Source organism: Ranitomeya variabilis, chromosome 2, assembly GCF_051348905.1.
Source record: "Ranitomeya variabilis isolate aRanVar5 chromosome 2, aRanVar5.hap1, whole genome shotgun sequence".
NCBI classification, from domain to species: Eukaryota; Metazoa; Chordata; class Amphibia; order Anura; family Dendrobatidae; genus Ranitomeya; species Ranitomeya variabilis.
The window spans coordinates 206976659-206998934 of NC_135233.1; the positions used below are offsets into that span (position 1 = coordinate 206976659).

The following is a 22276-nucleotide window of genomic DNA, read 5'->3' on the forward strand; positions in this document are numbered from 1 at the left end:
AGTACTATGCGGTCAGTATTAAAACACTAGAAAATATCCACCACAGAAAATACAAAATCTCCACAGCTAACTAAAGATATGGAGGGTACATCTGCATCTCCAGAGATACCAGCTTGGCTGAACAAATTCTTATACAGACCAAGCTGGACAAGACAAAAACATGGAAAAGAACTGAACAATAAGGCCACAGCATGTGGACAGCAAAAATCAAGGCCAGAACTTATCTTTGTTGAAATGAACACCAAAGCAGGAGAGACCAGGCAAAGATGTGAATCCTCCAGGAACAATGGACAACTGGCACTGACTAAAGGGTCAAGCAAGACTAAATGGCCCAGTCAGAATGGCAAAAAGTGAACACACCTGATAACTGCTGTGATTCAGAGACAGCAGTTCTACCACTTACAACCACCGGAGGGAGCCCAAGAGCAGAATTCACAACATAACCCCCCGCTTGAAGAGGGGTCACCGAACCCTCACCAGAGCCCCCAGGCTGATCCGGACGAGCCAAATGAAAGGCACGAACCAAATCCTCAGCATGAACATCGGAGGCAACAACCAAAGAATTATCCTCCTGGCCATAACCCTTCCATTTGACAAGATACTGAAGCTTCCGCCTCGAAAAACGAGAATCCAAAATCTTCTCAACCACATACTCCAACTCCCCATCAATCAACACCGGGGCAGGAGGATCAACAGAGGGAACAACGGGCACCACATATTTCCGCAACAAAGATCTATGAAAAACATTATGGATGGAAAAAGAGGCAGGAAGGGCCAAACGAAAAGACACTGGATTGATAATCTCAGAAATCCTATAAGGGCCAATAAACCGAGGCTTAAACTTGGGAAGAAACCTTCATAGGAACATGACGGGAAGACAACCAGACCAAATCCCCAACCCGAAGCCGGGAACCAACACACCGACGACGGTTAGCAAAACGCTGAGCCCCCTCCTGAGACAACACCAAATTGTCAACAACATGAGCCCAAATTTGCTGCAACCTATCAACCACAGAGTCCACCCCAGGACAATTAGAAGGCTCAACCTGCCCCGAAGAAAAACGAGGATGAAAACCAGAGTTACAAAAGAAGGGTAAAACCAAGGTAGCAGAACTAGCGTGATTATTAAGGGCAAACTCGGCCAATGGCAAGAAAGCCACCCAATCATCCTGATCAGCAGACACAAAGCATCTCAAATAAGTTTCCAAAGTCTGATTAGTTCGCTCGGTTTGGCCATTTGTCTGAGGATGAAATGCAGAAGAAAAAGACAAATCAATGCCCAGCCTAGCACAAAAGGCCGTCCAAAACCTAGAAACAAACTGGGAACCCCTATCGGACACAATATTCTCCGGAATGCCATGCAAACGAACCACATGCTGAAAAAACAACGGAACCAAATCGGAAGAGGAAGGCAAATTAGGCAAAGGTACCAAATGAACCATCTTAGAAAACCGGTCACAAACCACCCAGATAACTGACATCCTCTGGGAAACTGGAAGATCCGAAATAAAATCCATAGAAATATGCGTCCAAGGCCTCTCAGGGACCGGCAAAGGCAAAAGCAACCCACTAGCGCGGGAACAGCAAGGCTTGGCCCGCGCACAAGTCCCACAGGACTGCACAAAAGAACGCACATCCCGTGACAAAGAAGGCCACCAAAAGGACCTACCAACCAAATCTCTGGTACCAAAAATCCCAGGATGACCAGCCAACACAGAACAATGAACCTCCAAAATCACTTTACTAGTCCATCTGTCAGGAACAAACAGTTTCCCCACTGGACAGCGGTCAGGTTTATCAGCCTGAAATTCCTGAAGAACCCGTCGTAAATCAGGGGAGATGGCAGAAAGAATCACCCCATCCTTCAGAATACCGACCGGCTCAAGGACCCCAGGAGAATCCGGCAAAAAGCTCCTAGAGAGGGCATCAGCCTTAACATTCTTAGAACCCGGAAGATACGAGACCACAAAATCAAAACGGGAGAAAAACAGGGACCATCGGGCCTGTCTAGGATTCAGCCGTTTGGCAGACTCGAGGTAAATCAGATTCTTATGATCGGTCAAGACCACAATACGGTGCTTGGCCCCCTCAAGCCAATGTCGCCACTCCTCAAATGCCCACTTCATAGCCAACAACTCACGATTGCCGACATCATAATTGCGTTCCGCAGGGGAAAACTTTCGAGAAAAGAAGGCACACGGTTTCATCAAGGAACCATCAGAATTCCTCTGAGACAAAATGGCCCCTGCCCCAATCTCAGAAGCGTCAACCTCAACCTGAAAAGGAAGAGAAACATCCGGCTGACGCAACACAGGGGCAGAAGTAAATCGGCGTTTAAGCTCCTGAAAGGCAGAAACAGCCGCAGAGGACCAATTCGTCACATCAGCGCCCTTCTTTGACAAATCGGTCAGGGGTTTAACCACACTGGAGAAGTTGGCAATGAAACGGCGATAAGAATTAGCAAAGCCCAATAATTTCTGAAGGCTCTTCACGGATGTGGGCTGGATCCAATCATGAATGGCCTGAACCTTAACCGGATCCATTTCTATAGATGAGGGAGAAAAAATGAAGCCCAAAAAAGAAATCTTCTGTACTCCAAAGACGCACTTAGACCCCTTCACAAACAAGGCATTATCACGAAGGATCTGAAATACCTTCCTGACTTGTTTCACATGAGACTCCCAATCATCTGAAAAAATCTAAATATCATCCAAATATACAATTATGAATTTATCAAGGTAATTCCGAAAAATATCATGCATGAAGGACTGAAACACAGATGGAGCATTAGAGAGTCCGAATGGCATCACAAGGTATTCAAAATGGCCTTCGGGCGTATTAAACGCAGTTTTCCATTCGTCACCCTGCTTAATACGAACAAGATTATATGCCCCTCGAAGGTCAATCTTAGTAAACCAACTAGCCCCCTTAATCCTAGCAAACAGATCAGAAAGCAAAGGCAAAGGGTATTGGAATTTGACCGTGATCTTATTCAAGAGGCGATAATCAATACAGGGTCTCAAGGAGCCATCTTTTTTGGCAACAAAGAAAAAACCTGCTCCCAATGGTGAAGAAGATGGCCGAATATGCCCCTTCTCCAAGGACTCCTTAACATAGCTCCGCATGGCGGTATGTTCTGGCACAGACAGGTTGAAAAGTCTGCCTTTAGGAAACTTACAGCCTGGAATCAAGTCAATAGCACAATCACAGTCCCTATGCGGTGGAAGGGAACTGGACTTGGGCTCATTGAATACATCCTGGAAATCTGACAAAAACTCAGGAATTTCAGAAGAGGGGGAGGAGGCAATTGACATCAAAGGAACGTTACCATGAACCCCCTGACAACCCCAACTAGTCACAGACATAGATTTCCAATCTAATACCGGATTATGCACCTGTAGCCATGGGAAACCCAGCACAATAGCATCATGCAAATTATGCAACACCAGAAAACGACAATCTTGCTGATGGGCTGGGGCCATGCACATGGTCAGCTGTGTCCAAAACTGAGGTTTATTTTTAGCCAACGGTGTAGCATCAATGCCCCTCAAAGGAATAGGACTCTGCAAAGGCTGCAAGGGGAAACCACAACGTCTGGCAAATTCTAAATCCATTAAGTTTAGAGCGGCGCCTGAATCCACAAATGCCATGACAGAAAATGACGATAATGAGCAGATCAGGGTCACAGACAACAGAAATTTAGGTTATACAGTACTGATAGTAACAGAACTAGCGATTCTCTTGGTACGCTTAGGGCAATCAGAAATAACATGAGCAGAATCGCCGCAGTAAAAACACAACCTATTCTGACATCTGAATCCTTGTCGTTCAGCTCTAGACACAATCCTATCACACTGCATAGGCTCAGGACTCCGCTCGGAAGACAATGCCATAGTGTGCACAACTCTGCGCTCCACAAGCGTCGATCAATCTGAATGGCCAGAGACATAGAATCACTCAGACCAGCAGGCGTGGGGAACCCCACCATAACATCTTTAACGGATTCAGAAAGACCCTTTCTGAAAATTGCAGCCAAGGCATCCTCATTCCATTGAGTCAGTACAGACCATTTTCTAAATTTCTGGCAATATGATTCTGCCGCTTCTTGACCTTGACACAGGGCCAACAAGGTCTTCTCAGCATGATCCACCGAATTAGGTTCGTCATACAATAACCCAAGCGCCTGAAAAAAGGTGTCAACATTAAGCAACGCCGGATTCCCAGGTTCCAGGGCAAATGCCCAATCCTGGGGGTCACCACGCAGCAGAGATATAACAATTTTAACCTGCTGGATGGGATCACCAGAGGAACGGGGTTTCAGAGCAAAAAACAGTTTACAGTTATTTTTAAAGCTCAAAAATTTGGACCTATCCCCAAAAAACAAATCAGGAGTTGGAATTCTAGGCTCTAAAACCGGAGTCTGAACGATATAATCGGAAACACCCTGTACTCTAGCAGCAAGTTGATCCACACGAGAAGCCAATCCCTGAACATCCATACCAGCGCCGAACTCCTGTACCACCCAGAGGTAAAGAGGGAAGGAAAAAAAAACACAACAGACTACAGAAAAAAAAATGGCTCAGCACTTTCCTTCCCTTCTTCTGAGATGCGGTTAACTCATTGTTGGCCAGTTGTACTGTTATGATCTGGTGGCCTAAGAGCAGCATGAGACGTACTCTGGAGAAGGTGGTACCTGTACTGACCGCAGACCCTGAACTTAACACCGCAACTAGAAGTAGCCGTGGAATGTACCTAGCGCTCCCTAGACATCTCGACACAGCCGGAGGACTAATTACCACTAGAGATAGAAAAGGGAAAACTATCTTGCCTCAGAGAAAATCCCCAAAGGATAGACAGCCCCCCACAAATATTGACTGTGAGAGGAGAGGGAAATAACATACGCAGGCTGAAATCAGATTCTAGCAAGGAGGCCACTTCTAGCTAAATAGAAAGGATAGGACAGAGTATTATGCGGTCAGTATTAAAACACTAGAAAATATCCACCACAGAAAATACAAAATCTCCACAGCTAACTAAAGATATGGAGGGTATATCTGCATCTCCAGAGATACCAGCTTGGCTAAACAAATTCTTATACAGACCAAGCTGGACAAGACAAAAACATGGAAAAGAGCTGAACAATAAGGCCACAGCATGTGGACAGCAAAAATCAAGGCCAGAACTTATCTTTGTTGAAATGAACAGCAAAGCAGGAGAGACCAGGCAAAGATGTGAATCCTCCAGGAACAATGGACAACTGGCACTGACTAAAGGGTCAAGCAAGACTAAATAGCCCAGTCAGAATGGCAAAAAGTGAACACACCTGATAACTGCTGTGATTCAGAGACAGCAGCGCTACCACTTACAACCACCGGAGGGAGCCCAAGAGCAGAATTCACAACAGTTAGGGGTGTGTTGGGGTTAAAGTTGTGGTTAGGGTTGGGGTTAGGGTTAGGGTTGTGGTTAGGGGTGTGTTGGGGTTAGTGTTGGAGTTAGAATTGAGGGGTTTCCACTGTTTAGGCACATCAGGGGTCTCCAAACGCAACATGGCGCCACCATTGATTCCAGCCAATCTTGCGTTCAAAAAGTCAAATGGTGCTTTCTCCCTTCCGAGCCCCGACGTGCGCCCAAACAGTGGTTTACCCCCACATATGGGGTACCAGCATACTCAGGACAAACTGGACAACTTTTGGGGTCCAATTTCTCCTGTTACCCTTGGGAAAATAAAAAATTGTGGGCTAAAAAATCATTTTTGAGAAAAGAAAAATTATTTTTTATTTTCATGGCTCTGCGTTATAAACTTCTGTGAAGCACTTGGGGGTTTAAAGTGCTCACTATGCATCTAGATAAGTTCCGTGGGGGGTCTAGTTTCCAAAATGGGGTCCCTTGTGGGGAAGCTCCAATGTTTAGGCACACTGGGGCTCTCCAAACGCGACATGGTGTCCGCTAAAGATTGGAGCCAATTTTTCATTCAAAAAGTCAAATGGCGCTCCTTCCCTTCCGAGCGCTGCCGTGCACCCAAACAGTGGTTTACCCCCAAATGTGAGGTATCAGCGTACTCAGGACAAATTGGACAACAACGTTCGTGGTCCAGTTTCTCCTTTTACGCTTGGGAAAGTAAAAAAATTGTTGCTAAAAGATCATTTTTGTGACTAAAAAGTTAAATGTTAATTTTTTCCTTCCATGTTGCTTTTGCTGCTGTGAAACACCTGAAGGGTTAATAAACTTCTTGAATGTGGTTTTGAGCACCTTGAGGGGTGCAGTTTTTAGAATGTTGTCACTTTCGGGTATTTTCAGCCATATAGAACCCTCAAACTGACTTCAAATGTGAGGTGGTCCGTAAAAAAAATGGTTTTGTAAATTTCGTAAAAATGAGAAATCACTGGTCAAATTTTAACCCTTTTAACTTCCTAGCAAAAAAAAATGTTGTTTCCAAAATTGTGCTGATGTAAAGTAGAGATGTGGGAAATGTTATTTATTAACTATTTTGTGTCACATAACTCTTAACAGAATAAAAATTCAAAATGTGAAAATAGCGAAATTTTCAAAATTTTCGCCAAATTTCCGTTTTTTTCACAAATAAACTCAGAAATTATCGACCTAAATTTACCACTAACATGAAGCCCAATATGTCATGAAAAAACAGTCTCAGAATCGATAGGATCCGTTGAAGCGTTCCTGAGTTATTACCTCACAAAGGGACACTGGTCAGAATTGCAAAAAACGGCCAGGTCATTAAGGTCAAAATAAGCTGGGTCATGAAGGGGTTAAAGGTGTCCAGGTTTGGGATTCAAGTCTAGCCACACTATGTGACTGCAGACTTCTAAATCCTCAGAGCGCACAGTGCGCTCTGTCAGGACTCTGCAGGAGTGGGTGGACGTGTGACCGTAAGTAGGTAATTTGCACACATGCCAACTAGACGTGTGCGGCCTCTCTTCACAAATGAATTGTACGAAGCTGGACACGACTAGTCAGAATGTGACCAGAAGTATACAAATCACATACCTGGCTCAGATGACCGCCCACTGCCGGCAATGGAGAATCCTGACAGTGCGCATTGTGCGCGTTAAGGATTCACAGGTATGCAGTCACATAGAATTACTTATTACATTTCCGTTACTAAAAAGGAAACACGCGTTTCTGGCATGTTAGCACCTTTAGTCATGAAAGTTTGAATGCTCAACAAATATGGATGTTCCATCTTCATCCCATGCAGAGTTGGAAGTTTTTCCATTTCTTCATCTTTTGTGTAACATTTACAGGTCTATCCAGCCTGCGATTTCCATAATTCCACCACTTTTTCCCTCTTGGTGTTTCCCTTCATTCGTTACTGAGAAATCAGCATTTGTATTGATATGTAAATGGCTATGGTAGAACTGAAGCCTCCGTCACTCCAGCTCTTCCCCACTGACTCATGCCGCTTGACTGACTGCTCCTGTGTATCAAGCTGGAGGAGATGGTGCAGGGTGGGGAAGAGAGCTGCAGTTCGGGTCCCAATTTTCTAAAAGCGGACAACCGCTTTCTATTCACAGAGCGATGACTGAAACTGTGCCGACATCACCCCTGTGAATGAAAGACCGAGCCTGCCGGGGGGAATAAAGTCCATTTCCTCCTGGCAGCGGGGCTCTCAGTGCTGTGGCCACATGTGACACAACACTGCAGATTAATCCTACAACTGCAGGTCAATGCAGTGTTCCCTTTAAATGTGAAATCATCTCGTTGTTCTCTCACAGCACAAGGTGTGGTGCAATGCACAAGAAATAGGGAAAGTTCATCGAAATTCACGCCGTCATGGGGAACAGCCATACTATAGAAGTACAAAATGTGCACAGTGATGGGTTTTTGCTTAAGAAGCATATAACGTTTCTGGAGCAAATTAGGAAGGATTGTGAATCGCTTCACTTGGAGAATCTAAAGGTGAACGGGTTTTGCAGCAGAAAGATAAAGTGTCGGCTTGTGCAATTAAAAGCAGTGGTAAATGAATTAAGGGTTAATGGCGTTTTTTGCTAACTCATTTGATAGCAGCATAATGTAGAGGCAGAGACCCTGATTCCAGGGACATATCACTTGCATTGCTGGCTGTTGGAGTTTTGATAAAATATCAGTTTTTTCTGCTGCGGATCTAGCAGTGCTGTAAATGCTGAGCTCTGTATAACCCCGCCCACACCACTGATTGGTAGTTGTCTGTTTATACTGCGCATAGACAGAAAGCTACCAATCAGTGGTGGGGGTGGGGTTACACTGCAGGTGGACTACATGGCATGTGTCAGCTAGTCCTCTACTGATAATCCCCTGCTGATAAAACACTGATTTTATTGAAACAATAAAACAGCCTAGTAAGTGACACATTGCTGGAATCAGGGTCTCTGTACTGAGCATAGCACAGTGTATCAGTAGCCTGGGTTGCTTTTTGTATCTAATCCTTCCTACTGCTGTATGTACAGAGGCTCTTTCTACTTTCACTTGTGAAAAGTTAGACAATGTTGTCTAATAAAAAAAATGGATCCGTCGATGGAAAAAAGAAGAAATGAAGTGCAAGGAGGAAAGCCATTCAACCCATTCCAATTAGATGAAGCAGAACCTGCCTTTGACAGCTACAAGGTACGAGGCAACATGATTAATCGATAGAAAGCACACTGGACCCAGACGCCTGTCTGCCCTCCGCTCACAATGACTCGCCGAGGCGGACATAGCCTTCATCTTTGTTAAAGGGGTGTTAGTGTAGAAAACCCATTGTATATGAAGAATTCTAAGCTCGTACGCGGGAGGTTCAGAGACCTCTATCATGGTCCGAGCAAAGACGTCTCTCTAGAAGAGGATCCCATCTGCCATGTTATAGTCAACCAGCCGATGCAAAGTGCTCGGTGTAATCATTAATTTGCCCCATGATGGCGCTGCAATAACATTGAGATTATTTTTTTTAATGAACGTAATGTCATGGGATTCTTGGGATCTTCTAGAAAGTAAGGACTTTTCCAAGCAAAAAAACTCCATCAAATGAAGCAAGAAGTTCATTATGGGCAGTGGGCACAGAGGGCATCCTGGGTGGTAGAGGCTGTAACTGTTCGTATGACAAGACTTTTTGTTGTTGGATATGTGGAAAATGAGGCAGTAAGAAGGCAAATAGATGGTAGAATTGATTATTAAAAGGCAGAGAGAGAAAAGAAACATAATAGGGGGGGAGGGGGGGGATAGGCGTTCAGTAGAAAATAAAAATGGGCCCCCAAATAGTAGGTACCAGAAAGATAGCAAAAATCCAAATTTTGTGAGCCTTTTTGTTTAAAAAAAAATGTATCTTGAATACTACTGAACCATTAGATTTATTAAAAAAGTAAATATTACGATACGATAAACTTTATTGATCCAGAGGTTAATATTTCTAATAATGTCAAACATGAAAAATTATTAGCCCCCTCAACCCTAAAAGCTGTAGACACCTTTTTGATGAAAATTTGAACTCGCCCTTTTTGTCGAATTTCAATTCCGATGCATTACCAGAACTTTACCGGCTACTGCACTTTTACTTATTACTATTTCTCAATCATTTAGATGTATCTTGGCTCTCGTTTTAGATAAATTCAGTGGTCTAACTAAGCCTGGGGGGAAGTCCCACAAAGTCCCATATTAAAAGACTTATTAAACACCTGTGATAGTTGGAAGCCACAGACTTTAGGTTACAACACTGGATAAAGTTCAACTAATCTCATGTTATATTCTTGATTCTTTCAAGTTGCCCAGTTCTTTATGGAGGACCTGTTACCAGGAGAAGGGGGCAATTTTTGTTCTTCATTCCCACTGCTTAATTAAAATACAGTCCCAGAGATTTGATCTTTTCTTTATGGTGGATTTTAATGAAGAAAAAAAATGGAATAATCCGGGAAGCAACAGGAATAAAATCAAAGCAAAAACTGGGCCCTTCTGACCTGATGACAGATCCTCTCTAAAAGATTAAAGATTTCGGGTATGTGCACATGTTAAAGTGCTGCAGAAATTTCTGCACCCTTTCAGCAGCTCTTGGCAGGAAAAAAAAGCAGTGTAAAATGTGCCATTTGGTTGGGTTTTTTACATGTATTTTTGTTGCAGATTTTTCCATTCTCATTAGCATAGATTAAATCTGCAGCAAAAAATGAAAGAATTGACACTGCAGATTTAATACTGCTGCAAATCTGCATGTAAAAATTAAGCAACATGTGCATGAGACTTCAGGAATCTCCTTCACTGCTGGAACAAAGAAATCCTAGACGTTTTGTGACAAAACGGTGCAGAAAAATAAGCGACAAAGATGCAACATGTGCACAGACCTGAAAGGTAACTGAAAGATAGGTGGTGTCCCCTGCAGCGCCATCACACGGTAAATAAAGCATTAATTTACCCCAACAGACTAATTAAAATTATTTACTCCTCTTAAATGTTATGCTGCAATTTTTGCAGCATTGTGCAATTTCTCATTACTTTCCATGGGTAAAAAATTGAAATGCTGCAAATTTTAACAAATTCTGCAGTGCTCTTCAGTCAGGATAAAAAAAAAAAAAAGTTTGTGTATGAGATTTCTGAAATCTCATTGTTTTGCTGGTTCTATACAATGTATCTCTTTTTCCACCTAAAACCCCACCCCACAAAAATGCGCCATATGAACATACCCTAAGGGTAGCAAAACATCTTCGCTACCACCATGATTTACTGTTGGTATGCCATATCTGTGTCATCAAGAGAGGGCCAATGTAATTATATATTGTTTTCAGACTCATATAATTTTCCCTTATCCAATGGATAGGGCATAACTTGATCTTTGGTGACTCACCCTTTTACGTTTTATAGAGACAGCAGAAAATCAAATCATAAATCATAAAACAGATAGATGAGTCATCAAAACAAAGTGAGTTATTATGGAGGACTTCAACCTCCCCTGATATATTTCTAAAGTGGAAACCTGCAGGTCCAGCAAAAGAAGCAAGCTTTTGACAAAAATAAAAGCCAACTAGCATTCATTACTTGATGCAGGACCGAACAGGAGAGTAGGGGTCACTTTTAGACTAAATTTTGACAGGCCGGGCTGAGCTCCATAGTAGATCCAGCACGGCAACTATCGGCAAACCCCGGCCGCTATGGTAACCCATTTGCACCCTGCAGTCGGCAGTTTACATGCTGCATACAGAAACTATAAAAGTCTGTAACTTCAACCTCCTTTTGTTGAAATTACAAGACCCTCTACAGATGTCTTGATTTATGTGAAGGAGACTAGTGATGCTTAAGGATCGCGTGACATAATGTCATGTGATCTCCTGGAAAGACAGCACCAACACTGCTGGAACAGCGCCAGCACCAGAGGTGAGTAAAAGTTCCTATTTTATTAGAGGGAAACATGGGGATTGAGAGGGGTTATTATCTGAGTAGGATTATGCACTGTTAGGAAACTAGATGTACAGCGACCAAGGTTATTAACGGGGGGTCTGCAATACCAAGGCAGCTTACCCAACTTGGGGTTATTCAGTTTGGTAAAAGGCTGCTTAGGTGGTGCTTACACAATGATTTTGCAATGTGGTTTATTATTTTGTGATTTTCAAAAAACGCAGCTGATTTAACAGCATTTTTGGGAAAACCACGACCAAAAAATGCATAAAGAACATATTGTGTGAACACAGAGTTGGGGATTTATTAAATCTCTCCAGCCGGCTTGTCAGTCTTTAGAGACGTCGAGGGAGTGCACAATAAAAGTAACAAGTAGTAAAGTAAAGCGATCAGGGACAACATACCGAGCATACATCTGTGTTGACAACCGGCGAATGCTCAATGGGGCAGGGACTAGCCCAGCCCCTGAAAGGGTCGCCTGTTTAGGGGTGGGGACAGCAGCTGCTGCCGTCACCACTGCTTCGGCCCTCTGATGACGTCTCCGATGTATGCTGAGATACTAAAACGAAACCTCATCGGAAGTAAGAAAAAAACACACAGGAAGTTAGAGGGGGAAGGGTAGGACATTTTTAATTGAACAATGCTTAGTTTTTTACTTTAGAGAATCCTTACATTTCAGTTAGTTTTCAGATAACCTATTTTAAAGGGAACCTGACGGCTGAAAAAAAACACTATTAGCCTGCAAATATGGGGTTAATCTGCAGGTTAATGGCTTTATTAATCGTGCTGGTGCCTGCAGTTAGTTGAACCCTGCCGGGAGAAAATGAACTTTATACCCCCACCCCGGTAACGTTCTTTTTTCAATCACAGGGGCGGTGTCGGTGCGTGTTTGTCTCTGCTCTAAGTGTAGAGAGCGACTACTGTAACAGCACCCTGGACCTGACTGGTTCTACATTGGGGGCCGGCTGTCAGTCAAGGCCGGCTGTCAGTCAAGGCAGGGGGTGCAGTTACATCCACCCATTTATATACTCGGAGCGGTCACTGAAGCAGCACCAGCACCGCTCCTGTGGCTGCAACCCGAATTCTGCCGGGAGGAATAAAGTGCATTTTCTCCCGGCAGCGTTCAGCTAAGTGCCGACACTGGGTAGTTTAATAATGCTATTCACCTGCAGATTAACCCCATATTTGCAGGTTAATCTTGTTTTTTTCTGGTGACAGGTTCCCTTTAAATCTTATTTCAGCCATATTACTCACTAGTTGTTGATTTGCCATTCCAGCCTCTACACATCTGAGAAGACTTTGCTGGTAATTTCTTATACTGTCTACGGGCTGAGAAAGGGGCAGGATGCAGCATGAGGAAAATGGTAGTGGGTGATGGACCCACCCAACAGTTACCCTCGTGAAAAGCCGGGTTCACCCAATGTCTGGAGCTTTATTTCTGTCAGGTGGGCTTCTGATTCCAGAGGAGCTATAGACCTCACTTAGGCCAAATAAATATGCTACTTTGGACTTGTAGACCCTTTTTCTGGCGGTGTCCATCTCTTTACACCAGACCCAATAGTGCAGTATTAGTGCTAATATGTCCGGCTTACAAGATGGACAACGGATGTAGTCCAAAGTCGTCTCATTAAAGTTTATAGCTCTGTTGGAGGCTCAGCTGAATATGCGCATATTCCTCACTGTAATGAGCGGTCCCACGTGACCGCTCACACAGGACAAGGGGCCAGCGCTGAGAGGACAGAGGAGACATCGCGGGAGCTGGGTGAGTATTTCTTCTGCAAGGGGCCGGGCGGCGCACTGGGGGTGGGAGGCGGGGGTCACATGCAAACTTTATTTTTCACAAAAAAATAACAAAAACTTGATCTTTCATCTCTTCTCTCCTGCGGGGGAGAAGAGATGAATGCCGCCTTCAGCACCACACAGGGGGGACAGCGCTTACTGTAGCGCTGTCTCTCCTGCGGGCGGTACGTGCACACGGAGGAGAGTGCACAGTGTTCTCGGTGTGCACGTGTGCAGGACGTATTGCTGTACATGCTGCCTGAAAAAAACGGACATGTCTACGTGTTTTGCACACGGACATAAGTCCATGTGAAAACACGCACATGTGCAGAAACACATAGATTCTAATGTGTCTACGTGTGTCAGTGTCTACGGTACGTGAGAAAACTGTCACTAAACGTACCGGAGACACTGACCTGTGAAAGAGGCCTAAGAAGCGATCAAAACGTCACATCTCAATAAAAACTTAATCAACCGAAAAATATAAAATTTACGTTTTTTTTTTTGCAAACTTCTGATTTCTTTTTCACTACTAAAATAGTTTAAAAAAACAACAAAAACAAAACTGGACCTTTTGGTATCGCTGTAATCCCACTGATGAGCTGTAAAAGCAATTTCCAAAAAACAATGTCAGAATTGCTTCTTTAATATATATACTAGATGTTTCCAGTCAGCTAACGCTCAGCACGCTCATTGCTATCTAATTAACGCTACTGGTGATTAAACTAAAGTAAATAATGACAACATTCAATAGCGCTTACGCAGGTGGTAAATTAACTTAAAATGAAGTTAATAACAATAATTGTGACAATGTGGTGGTGGGGATTATGTGTGGTAATGTGGTGGTGGGGATTATGTGTGGTAATGTGGGGGGGCGGGATTGTGTGTGGTGATGTGGGGGGCGGGATTATGTGTGGTGATGTGGTGGGGGCGGAGCTACTGTGCAGGGGGCGGGATTAGCGAGTAATCACGATGCCTCTTATATACAGTATATAGATAGATATATGTATAGATATATAAAAGCTCAGAAAAAGAGGCAGCACTCCATTTCTTCTGTGAAAATGTGGAAGATTTAATCAACCCACTTCTCTGGGCGACGTTTCGGGCTCCATCTGAGCCTTTCTCAAGCCTTGAGAAAGGCTCAGATGTAGTCGAACCATCGCCCAGAGAAGTGGGTTGATTAAATCTTCCACATTTTCACAGAAGAAATGGAGTGCTGCCTCTTTTTCTGAGCTTTTATAAACTTGGTGCAATCGTTGGACTTGTTGCCTGGGGCCTTGCACCCTTAGATAAGTAGAAGTGTTGTGCTGTTCCCTTTTTTTGCTGTATATATATATATATATATATATATATATATATATATATATATATATATATATATATATATATATATATATATATATTATAATAATTTCTCCCTTCTTGGAATTTTTTTTTCCCTATTTTGTGGGAAATTGAATAGTGTCATTCAGAAGTACAACTGATCCTGCAAAAAATAACCGGCCCTCATATGTCTGTGTGGATGGAAAAATACATAAGTTATGGGCGTAAGAAAAAAGGGAGAAAAACAGGAATTGACCGCTCTGTGAAGTTTCCCGTCTGCAGAACTGTGCTGTGAATTGCCATTAATATTTTGCTAGAGTTCCCATGCCGTCCTATAGATCTTTATATAATGCAGTGTTGTGTTTCTGCATTATTCCTCTGGTGCCTTCACTCTTTAATGATAATATTTTATTTCTGTCCGTCAGGAATACATTGCAGACCTCTACACCCACTTCCTGGAGATCAGCCTCGAGGCTCACATGTACGCTTCCCAATGGTTTCTGACCCTCTTTACAGCCAAGTTCCCGCTCTACATGGTCTTCCACATCATCGACTTGCTCCTGTGCGAGGTTTGTACAACCCACCGTCCTGCTGAATCCTTAATTGCAGATTTGCACACAGATCCTGCGTCTCATACGCCGCTAATGGGATAAATGCAGGATATGTAGAGATGTGGGGTATTTGGGTTACAGTGACCCATTGGCCTGATGTGCGAGCCTGCACTGCCCCCTGCTGGTGACATGATTTATAGCCTTTCTCGGGAGTCCCGTCTTCAGCCACATTGCAATAACCATCCAGTATTATACACTGTTATGACGCCCAGTAACAAGCGCTCTAGAATCTTACAAAAAAAAGTCTGCAGATTTTGCAAATGTTACGATTCATCAGTTTCCCCGTGCATGGGGAATCGGCATTAAACAGCTAAGCAAAAAAAAAAAAAAGAGAGAAGCCCACTAAGGCCTCATTCATTTTTATATTTTTAACATACAAAAAAAAAATTAGTGCGGTATCCATTATTCTCGTATAAAGGAAAACACATTTTTAAATCCTCTTTTTCCCATTAAATAGTAAAACCGACAGCTCATGGATTGCACATAAATGGCGCTGGTGTGCTTTCCATTTTTTATTATGGGCCAGTTGGTTTGAGTGGGTGACTTTGCTCGAAGACCAACAAGTCTTGTGTTTTGTTTTGGGTTTTTTGCGGTCATTCGGTCCAAAAAAATTCTTTGCTAGGTGAACAGACACTGCTCATCATTGAAATTGCATCATCAAAAAGGAAACGTCATTTACGCAAAATTCTGGAAATCACTTGATGGATAGACACGTCAATTGATTAAAAGGAAAACTTTTACAAAACATCTGGATTTATTCAGTATGGAGTATGAGCGCCACATGCAGGAAGCCCCGCATTTAGATGTCTTGTCTCCTATTAATGGTCGTCTGAGGAAGGTTGTGCCGCTTAATGCACTTGGGCAAATCATCAAGATCCACTGCTGGCAGCTCCTTTTGCAATTGCTGATTAATGACGTCCCATTTGTGCTAAGTGCGGGTCCCCATTCACTTCTATTGGGTTTGGATTTGTGGTCAAGTTCGGTCCTGAATTAAACTTTTAACTGTAGCCTTGTCAAACCCGCCGAGCATCCACTGGTCCGCTCATCCCTACTCTTAATACATCTCATTATTCTTTTTTGCTGCTGCATCACACTGCTGACTCATGTGCAGTCTGTGATCTATTACTATACCCAAGTTGTTTTCACACGTGCTGTTGCTTAGTTCTATTCCTCTCATTCTATAGATGTCATTTTCGTTTTTCTTGCCCAGATGTAGAATCTTGCATTTCTGTTAGAATACATATTATTCAAGCTTATCTAGATCCTTCTGAATCCTTTCTCTGTCTTCTCTAGTGTTAGCTATCCCTCCTAGCTTTACATCATCTGAAAATTTGATCAGTTTACCTTCAGTTCCCTTATCTAGATCATTTCTAAAAATGTTGAACACTGGGCCAGACTTTTATCTGCCGGGAAAAAAGTTGTTTGCCAGAGTACAGATTACAAATTATTCAGCTTGTCCTGCTGAAACTGTGTGTAGTCCTGTGATTCCTCAAGTCTTTATCAGATTTCCAGAGCCGCTGTGGCCAATGATTGGCTGCAGTGGTCACGTCTTCTGTAGTGGTGATGTCATCAGTGCAGCTTGTAAATAACGAGAGCAGCAGCGGAGAGGCAGCGCTGGAGCAAAGCTTGATATGTATGTAAAGCTCTGTTGGTTAATTTAGGGAAGAGGAAACTGATAATGGTCGTATTCCTGAAAAATCCACATTTTTCTTAATATTCAAATGATCTGTTAAGATCTATGGGTCGGACGTAGATCTCCCTGAGAATCTGTCGAGTAATAATTTTGCCCTTTTACATTTTAGATTAGTCAGAAAAAGCTCAAAAAATACGAACGTGAATATCAAATGATGAGAGAGCAGCAAGCACAACAGGAAGACCCGTCAAAAGGTTTGAGGTGAGTAATATTATGTTTTATATTGGTTTTCTTCTTTTTGCGCCTATTTAACCCCCCTGTTAATTGTACTTTTACACTCATGAACCACAGTGTGATTACCTTATTAATATGCAGGAAAGCCTCAATCAGTCCTCGGGGGTTGGATACGTTTTCCAGAGCCCTAAGATTTGAGCAGCAGCTCAACGTGGACACGCTGTAGGAAAAATATATAACTTTTTTTTTAGAATGTTATATTTAATTTGTGTCAAATGCTTATTTGTTTCCAATAAAGGAACGTTAAAAAAATAAAAATAAAAAGTTCCCTCTCTTCCTACTTTCATTTTTTTCTGTTTTTTTTCTTTGATCCGATTCTGTGTCATTACAGTCTCCTCCATGTTTCTCATGGAGTGTAAAGCCCCCCGCCCCGTACACATTAGACAACTGTCGGCCGAGCCCACCGATATCGACAGGCTTGGTTGATGGTCTAAAGGGTATGGAGGCACCAGAGAACTGATGATTGGGAGAGATGTCCATAAGGTAAGTCCGGTTTTGGACTGCCGATAGCATTGTTCTCACAGAGTTAATCCAGCAGCCGACGTGTTCTCATACAGAACACAGGATTGCTTGGCCGAGCGGGCGCTCCTGTGCATGGGAGAGTTGGCTATCGGCCGCAGCATCATTCAGCTGACATCCATCTTGTCAAATGGCTGCAGCAGGAGCCTCCCCCCTTCCGTGTGTGCCATAGAATAGATTTCAACCCCCTTAGCTAAGGTAAGGGGCTTCAGTTAGACAAAAGACAAAGATGGAACTGATTTGCAGTACATTAACCCCTAGTTCTCTGCAAGATTTCTACCATTGGGCTTTTCCAGGATCCTGCAGAAAATGCTGCAGACTAACCTTTACTACCTTTAAGTTTTACGTATTTAAGAAGAAAATCAGTTTGTCTGCTGTTGTAACCATCGGATGTGAATCTATAGTACGAGTCGATGAATTGGCCTAATAGAAGGTCCTGTCACTATATACCCTGTTTCTATAGGCACTAATTAAATCTGATCTGCATGTTACTTACTCCACAGCTCCGTGACTGGGGCGGTTAATATGTACCCTTGGCTTCTAGCTAATGTTTCTTCAGGTTAACTCCAAAGCTTGGTAACACTTGGATTAATCTTTTTTACCTTGAAAGCCTCCGTGTGCAAGGGAGACAAGACCTACAAGATATACCTGTACATATACCTTTTTTTTTTCTCTTTAGCGTGAAAACAGACGACTCCAAGAGGCAAATATGAGGCTGGAGCAGGAAAATGATGACTTGGCTCATGAACTGGTTACCAGTAAGATCGCCCTGCGGAAGGACTTGGATAATGTAAGTAATGGCTTTATCTGTGTGACCAGCCAGATGACACCTGTATATATCCCTTCCAATATAGAAATGTTATTGCACAGTAGACATATTGGTCTAATGATTTGTAACCTATAGACCAATATTCTATATAACATTTTTTGGTCCAAGGGCCACAATGTCATACTGAACCAATCCAAAGGGCCAAAAAAAATTGTAAAGGGGTACTTACATGAATACATCACCATAACCACCATCAATACATTAATACATCACCAGAACCAAGTTTTCAGTGTTTGAGAAGGATTTGAAGACATTCTGCACAGGTTCTGTTCCAAAAAACGAGTGTGAACATATGCTAACTTACACTGAGTTTTTGGAATCCTCATTATAATTTCAAAACTGTTTGTTTTGAGGATTTTTAAGTTTTAACATAGCCATCAAGCACGTTTTATATTGTACAAGATCAGAGCTACCGTCAGTACATGAATGCAGCACCAAATTCTCCCTTAATACATGAAGAAATCACCAAGCTTAGTACAGCGATCTATTGCAATATCAGGTCAGCCCCATATATACCGTATTTTTCGGACTATAAGACGCACCGTACTATAAGACGCACCCCAAATTTGGGGTGAAAATTGCAGAAAAAAAGATTTTTTTATAAGATGGGGGTCCGTCTTATTGTCCGAATTTAAGAACTCTTACCTGAGGGCTGGTGGTGGCAGAGCAGGGTCACAGGAGGCATGGTGTCGGCAGAGGTGGGGTGATGCTGAGGTGCGGTGGGCGGAACGGCGTGCACCTGAGCAGGGTCCCATCCTGCTTAGGTGGGCGACGCCATGGCCTGGTGTCCATGGGGAGGTTGCTGTGGCGGCGGCAGATGTGCGGTCACTTCCTCAGGTGGCGGCGGCCAGGGTCCCTTCCACATTTGAGGTGACGCCACAGCAGTAGTGAAGGAGAGCAGCAGAGCTGGGTGAGTCACGGTTTTCCTGGTGGCGGCAGGCTTACCGGCATTGTGGCGGCGACAGAGGTGCGGGGATGATGTGGCGCGGTGAGCTGTATGGCGTGAGCAGGGTCCCGTCCATATTTGAGGTGAATCCGCGGCCCGGTATTGATGGAGAGCAGCAGAGCTGGGTGAGTTAAGGATTTTTCCGGTGGCGGCGGCCATCTTGCTGAGGCCGCGGGTGCGCAGAATCACTACTCTGCGTCCCAGGGCTTCAGGAAAATGGCCGCAGGAGGCCGCGCGTGCGCAGATGGAGATCGCGGCGACCATTTTCCTGAAGCCCATATCTCAATCTGCGAACTCGGCTTAAGGAAAATGGCCGCCGCGATCTACATCTGCGCACGCGCGGCCTCCCGCGGCCATTTTCCTGAAGCCCTGGGACGCAGAGTAGTGAATCTGCGCACGTGCGGCCTCAGCAAGATGGCCGCCGCCACCGGAAAATACCGCAACTCACCCTGCTCTGCTGCTCTCCATCAATACCGGGCCGCGGATTCACCTCAAATGTGGACGGGACCCTGCTCACGCCATACAGCTCACCGCGCCACATCATCCCCGCACCTCTGTCGCCGCCACAATGCCGGTAAGTCTGCATTCCAAATATAAGACGCACCCCCCCATTTTCCTCACAATTTTTTTTGGGGAAAAAGTGCGTCTTATATTCGGAAAAATACGGTAATTGTATCACATGAACCTACAACTCCCAGTATGTCTTTACTTTAACCCCTTTACCCCCAAGGGTGGTTTGCATGTTAATGACCAGGCCAATTTTTACAATTTTGGCCACTGTCCCTTTATGAGGAACGCTTCAACGGATCCCGGTGATTCTGACATTGTTTTCTCATGACATATTGTACTTCATGATTGTGGTAAAATTTCTTTGATATTACCTGCGTTTATTTGTGAAAAAAATGTAAATTTGGCAAAAATTTAGAAAGTTTTGCTATTTTCCAACTTTGAATTTTTATGCCCTTAAATCACAGAGATATGTCACACAAAATACTTAATAAGTAACATTTCCCACATGTATACATTACATCAGCACAATTTTGGAATCAACATTTTTTTTTTGTTAGGGAGTTATAAGGGTTAAAAGTTGACCAGCAATTTCTCATTTTTACACCACCATATTTTTTTTAGGGACCACATCTCATTTGAAGTCATTTTGAGGGGTCTATATGATAGAAAATACTCAAGTGTGACACCATTCTAAAAACTGCACCCCTCAAGGTGCTCAAAACCACATTCAAGAAGTTTATTAACCATTCAGGTGTTTCACAGGAATTTTTGGAATGCTTAATAAAAAAATGAATATTTAACTTTTTTTCACAAAAAATTTACTTCAGCTCCATTTTGTTTTATTTTACCAAGGGTAACAGGAGAAAATTGACCACAAAAGTTGTACAATTTGTCCTGAGTACACCGATAACCCATATGTGGGGGTAAACCACTGTTTGGGCGCATGGCAGAGCTCAGAAGGGAAGGAGCGCCATTTGACTTTTCAGTGCAAAATTGACTGGAATTGAGATGGGACGCCTTGTTGCGTTTAGAGAGCCACTGATGTGCCTAAACATTGAAACCCCCCACAAGTGACACCATTTTGGAAAGTAGACCCCCTAAGAAACTCATCTAGATGTGTTGTGAGAGCTTTGAACCCCCAAGTGTTTCACTACAGTTTATAACGCAGAGCCGTGAAAATAAAAAATCCTTTTTTTTCCCACAAAAATTATTTTTTAGCCCCCAGTTTTGTATTTTCCCATGGATAACAGGAGAAATTGGACCCCAAAAGTTGTTGTCCAATGTGTCCTGAGTACGCTGATACCCCATATGTTGGGGTAAACCCCAGTTTGAGCGCTCGGGAGAGCTCGGAAGGGAAGGAGCACTGTTTTACTTTTTCAACGCAGAATTGGCTGGAATTGAGATCAGACGCCATGTCGCGTTTGGAGAGCCCCTGATGTACCTAAACAGTGGAAACCCCCCTATTATAACTGAAACCCTAATCCAAACACACCCCTAACCCTAATCCCAACGGTAACCCTAACCACACCCCTAACCCTGACACACCCCTAACCCTAATCCCAACCCTATTCCCAACAGTAAATGTAATCCAAACCCTAACTTTAGCCCCAACCCTAACCCTAACTTTAGCCCCAATCCTAACTGTAGCCTTAACCCTAGCCCCAACCCTAGCCCTAACCCTAATGGGAAAATGGAAATAAATACCTTTTTTTAATTTTTCACCAAAAAAACTAAGGGGGTGATGAAGGGGGGTTTGATTTACTTTTATAGCGGGTTTTTTTAGCGGATTTTTATGATTGGCAGCCCTCACACACTAAAAGACGCTTTTTCTTGCGAAAAATATTTTTTGCGTTACCATATTTTGAGAGCTATAATTTTTTCATATTTTGGTCCACAGAGTCATGTGAGGTCTTGTTTTTTGCGGGACGAGTTGACGTTTTTATTGGTAACATTTTCTGGCACGTGACATTTTTTGATCGCTTTTTATTCCGATTTTTGAGAGGCCGAATGACCAAAAACCAGCTATTTATGTTTTGGCGCTTCCTCCTCTGCAGTGTACACCCCACCGACAGGAAGTAGGGTATTCAGTTTAGCTTAGTGTCAGTAGGAGGTGGACACGGGTCTTTCATTAGACCCTTATCTACCTCAATGTGCGTCGTTTCTTTTCAGATTTTCCGGAGGGATACAGGGTGAACAGTCACACCTGTAGTCCCACAAGGCGGACTATGAGTACGGCGTGTACTGCCACCCCGTATCCTCATAGATCCCTCTCCAGGACCAAGAGCCTAGCACACAAGCGTGCTTAGAAGTCCGGTCCTGGCTCCGTCCCCCACCCACTCGCCCACCAGAGCCTGTCGGTTGGAGGAGACGAGGACGTCCATCACAGCTCCCTGGACGACTCATTCCCCTCAGGTTAGTAGCGGACGACGTGGGATGTTTAGGTAAGTATTTTCCCTATATTCCCCAGATCTTTCCCTGCCCAC

General features: G+C 43.5%; 1 protein-coding gene across 4 annotated transcripts in view; it reads left to right on the forward strand.

Moving 5' to 3' along the window:
• The first annotated feature begins 18187 nt into the window (after window positions 1-18187).
• The window catches only part of LOC143804921 (rab GTPase-activating protein 1-like), a 137729-nt gene continuing 133640 nt past the window's right edge, over window positions 18188-22276 (forward strand). For all 4 annotated transcript variants that reach the window (XM_077283524.1, XM_077283523.1, XM_077283522.1 and 1 more), the window contains exon 1: window positions 18188-18298. In XM_077283524.1, the coding sequence (XP_077139639.1) occupies window positions 18218-18298 (81 nt within the window). In that variant the 5' untranslated portion in view covers window positions 18188-18217. The remainder of the gene's footprint in view (window positions 18299-22276) is intronic.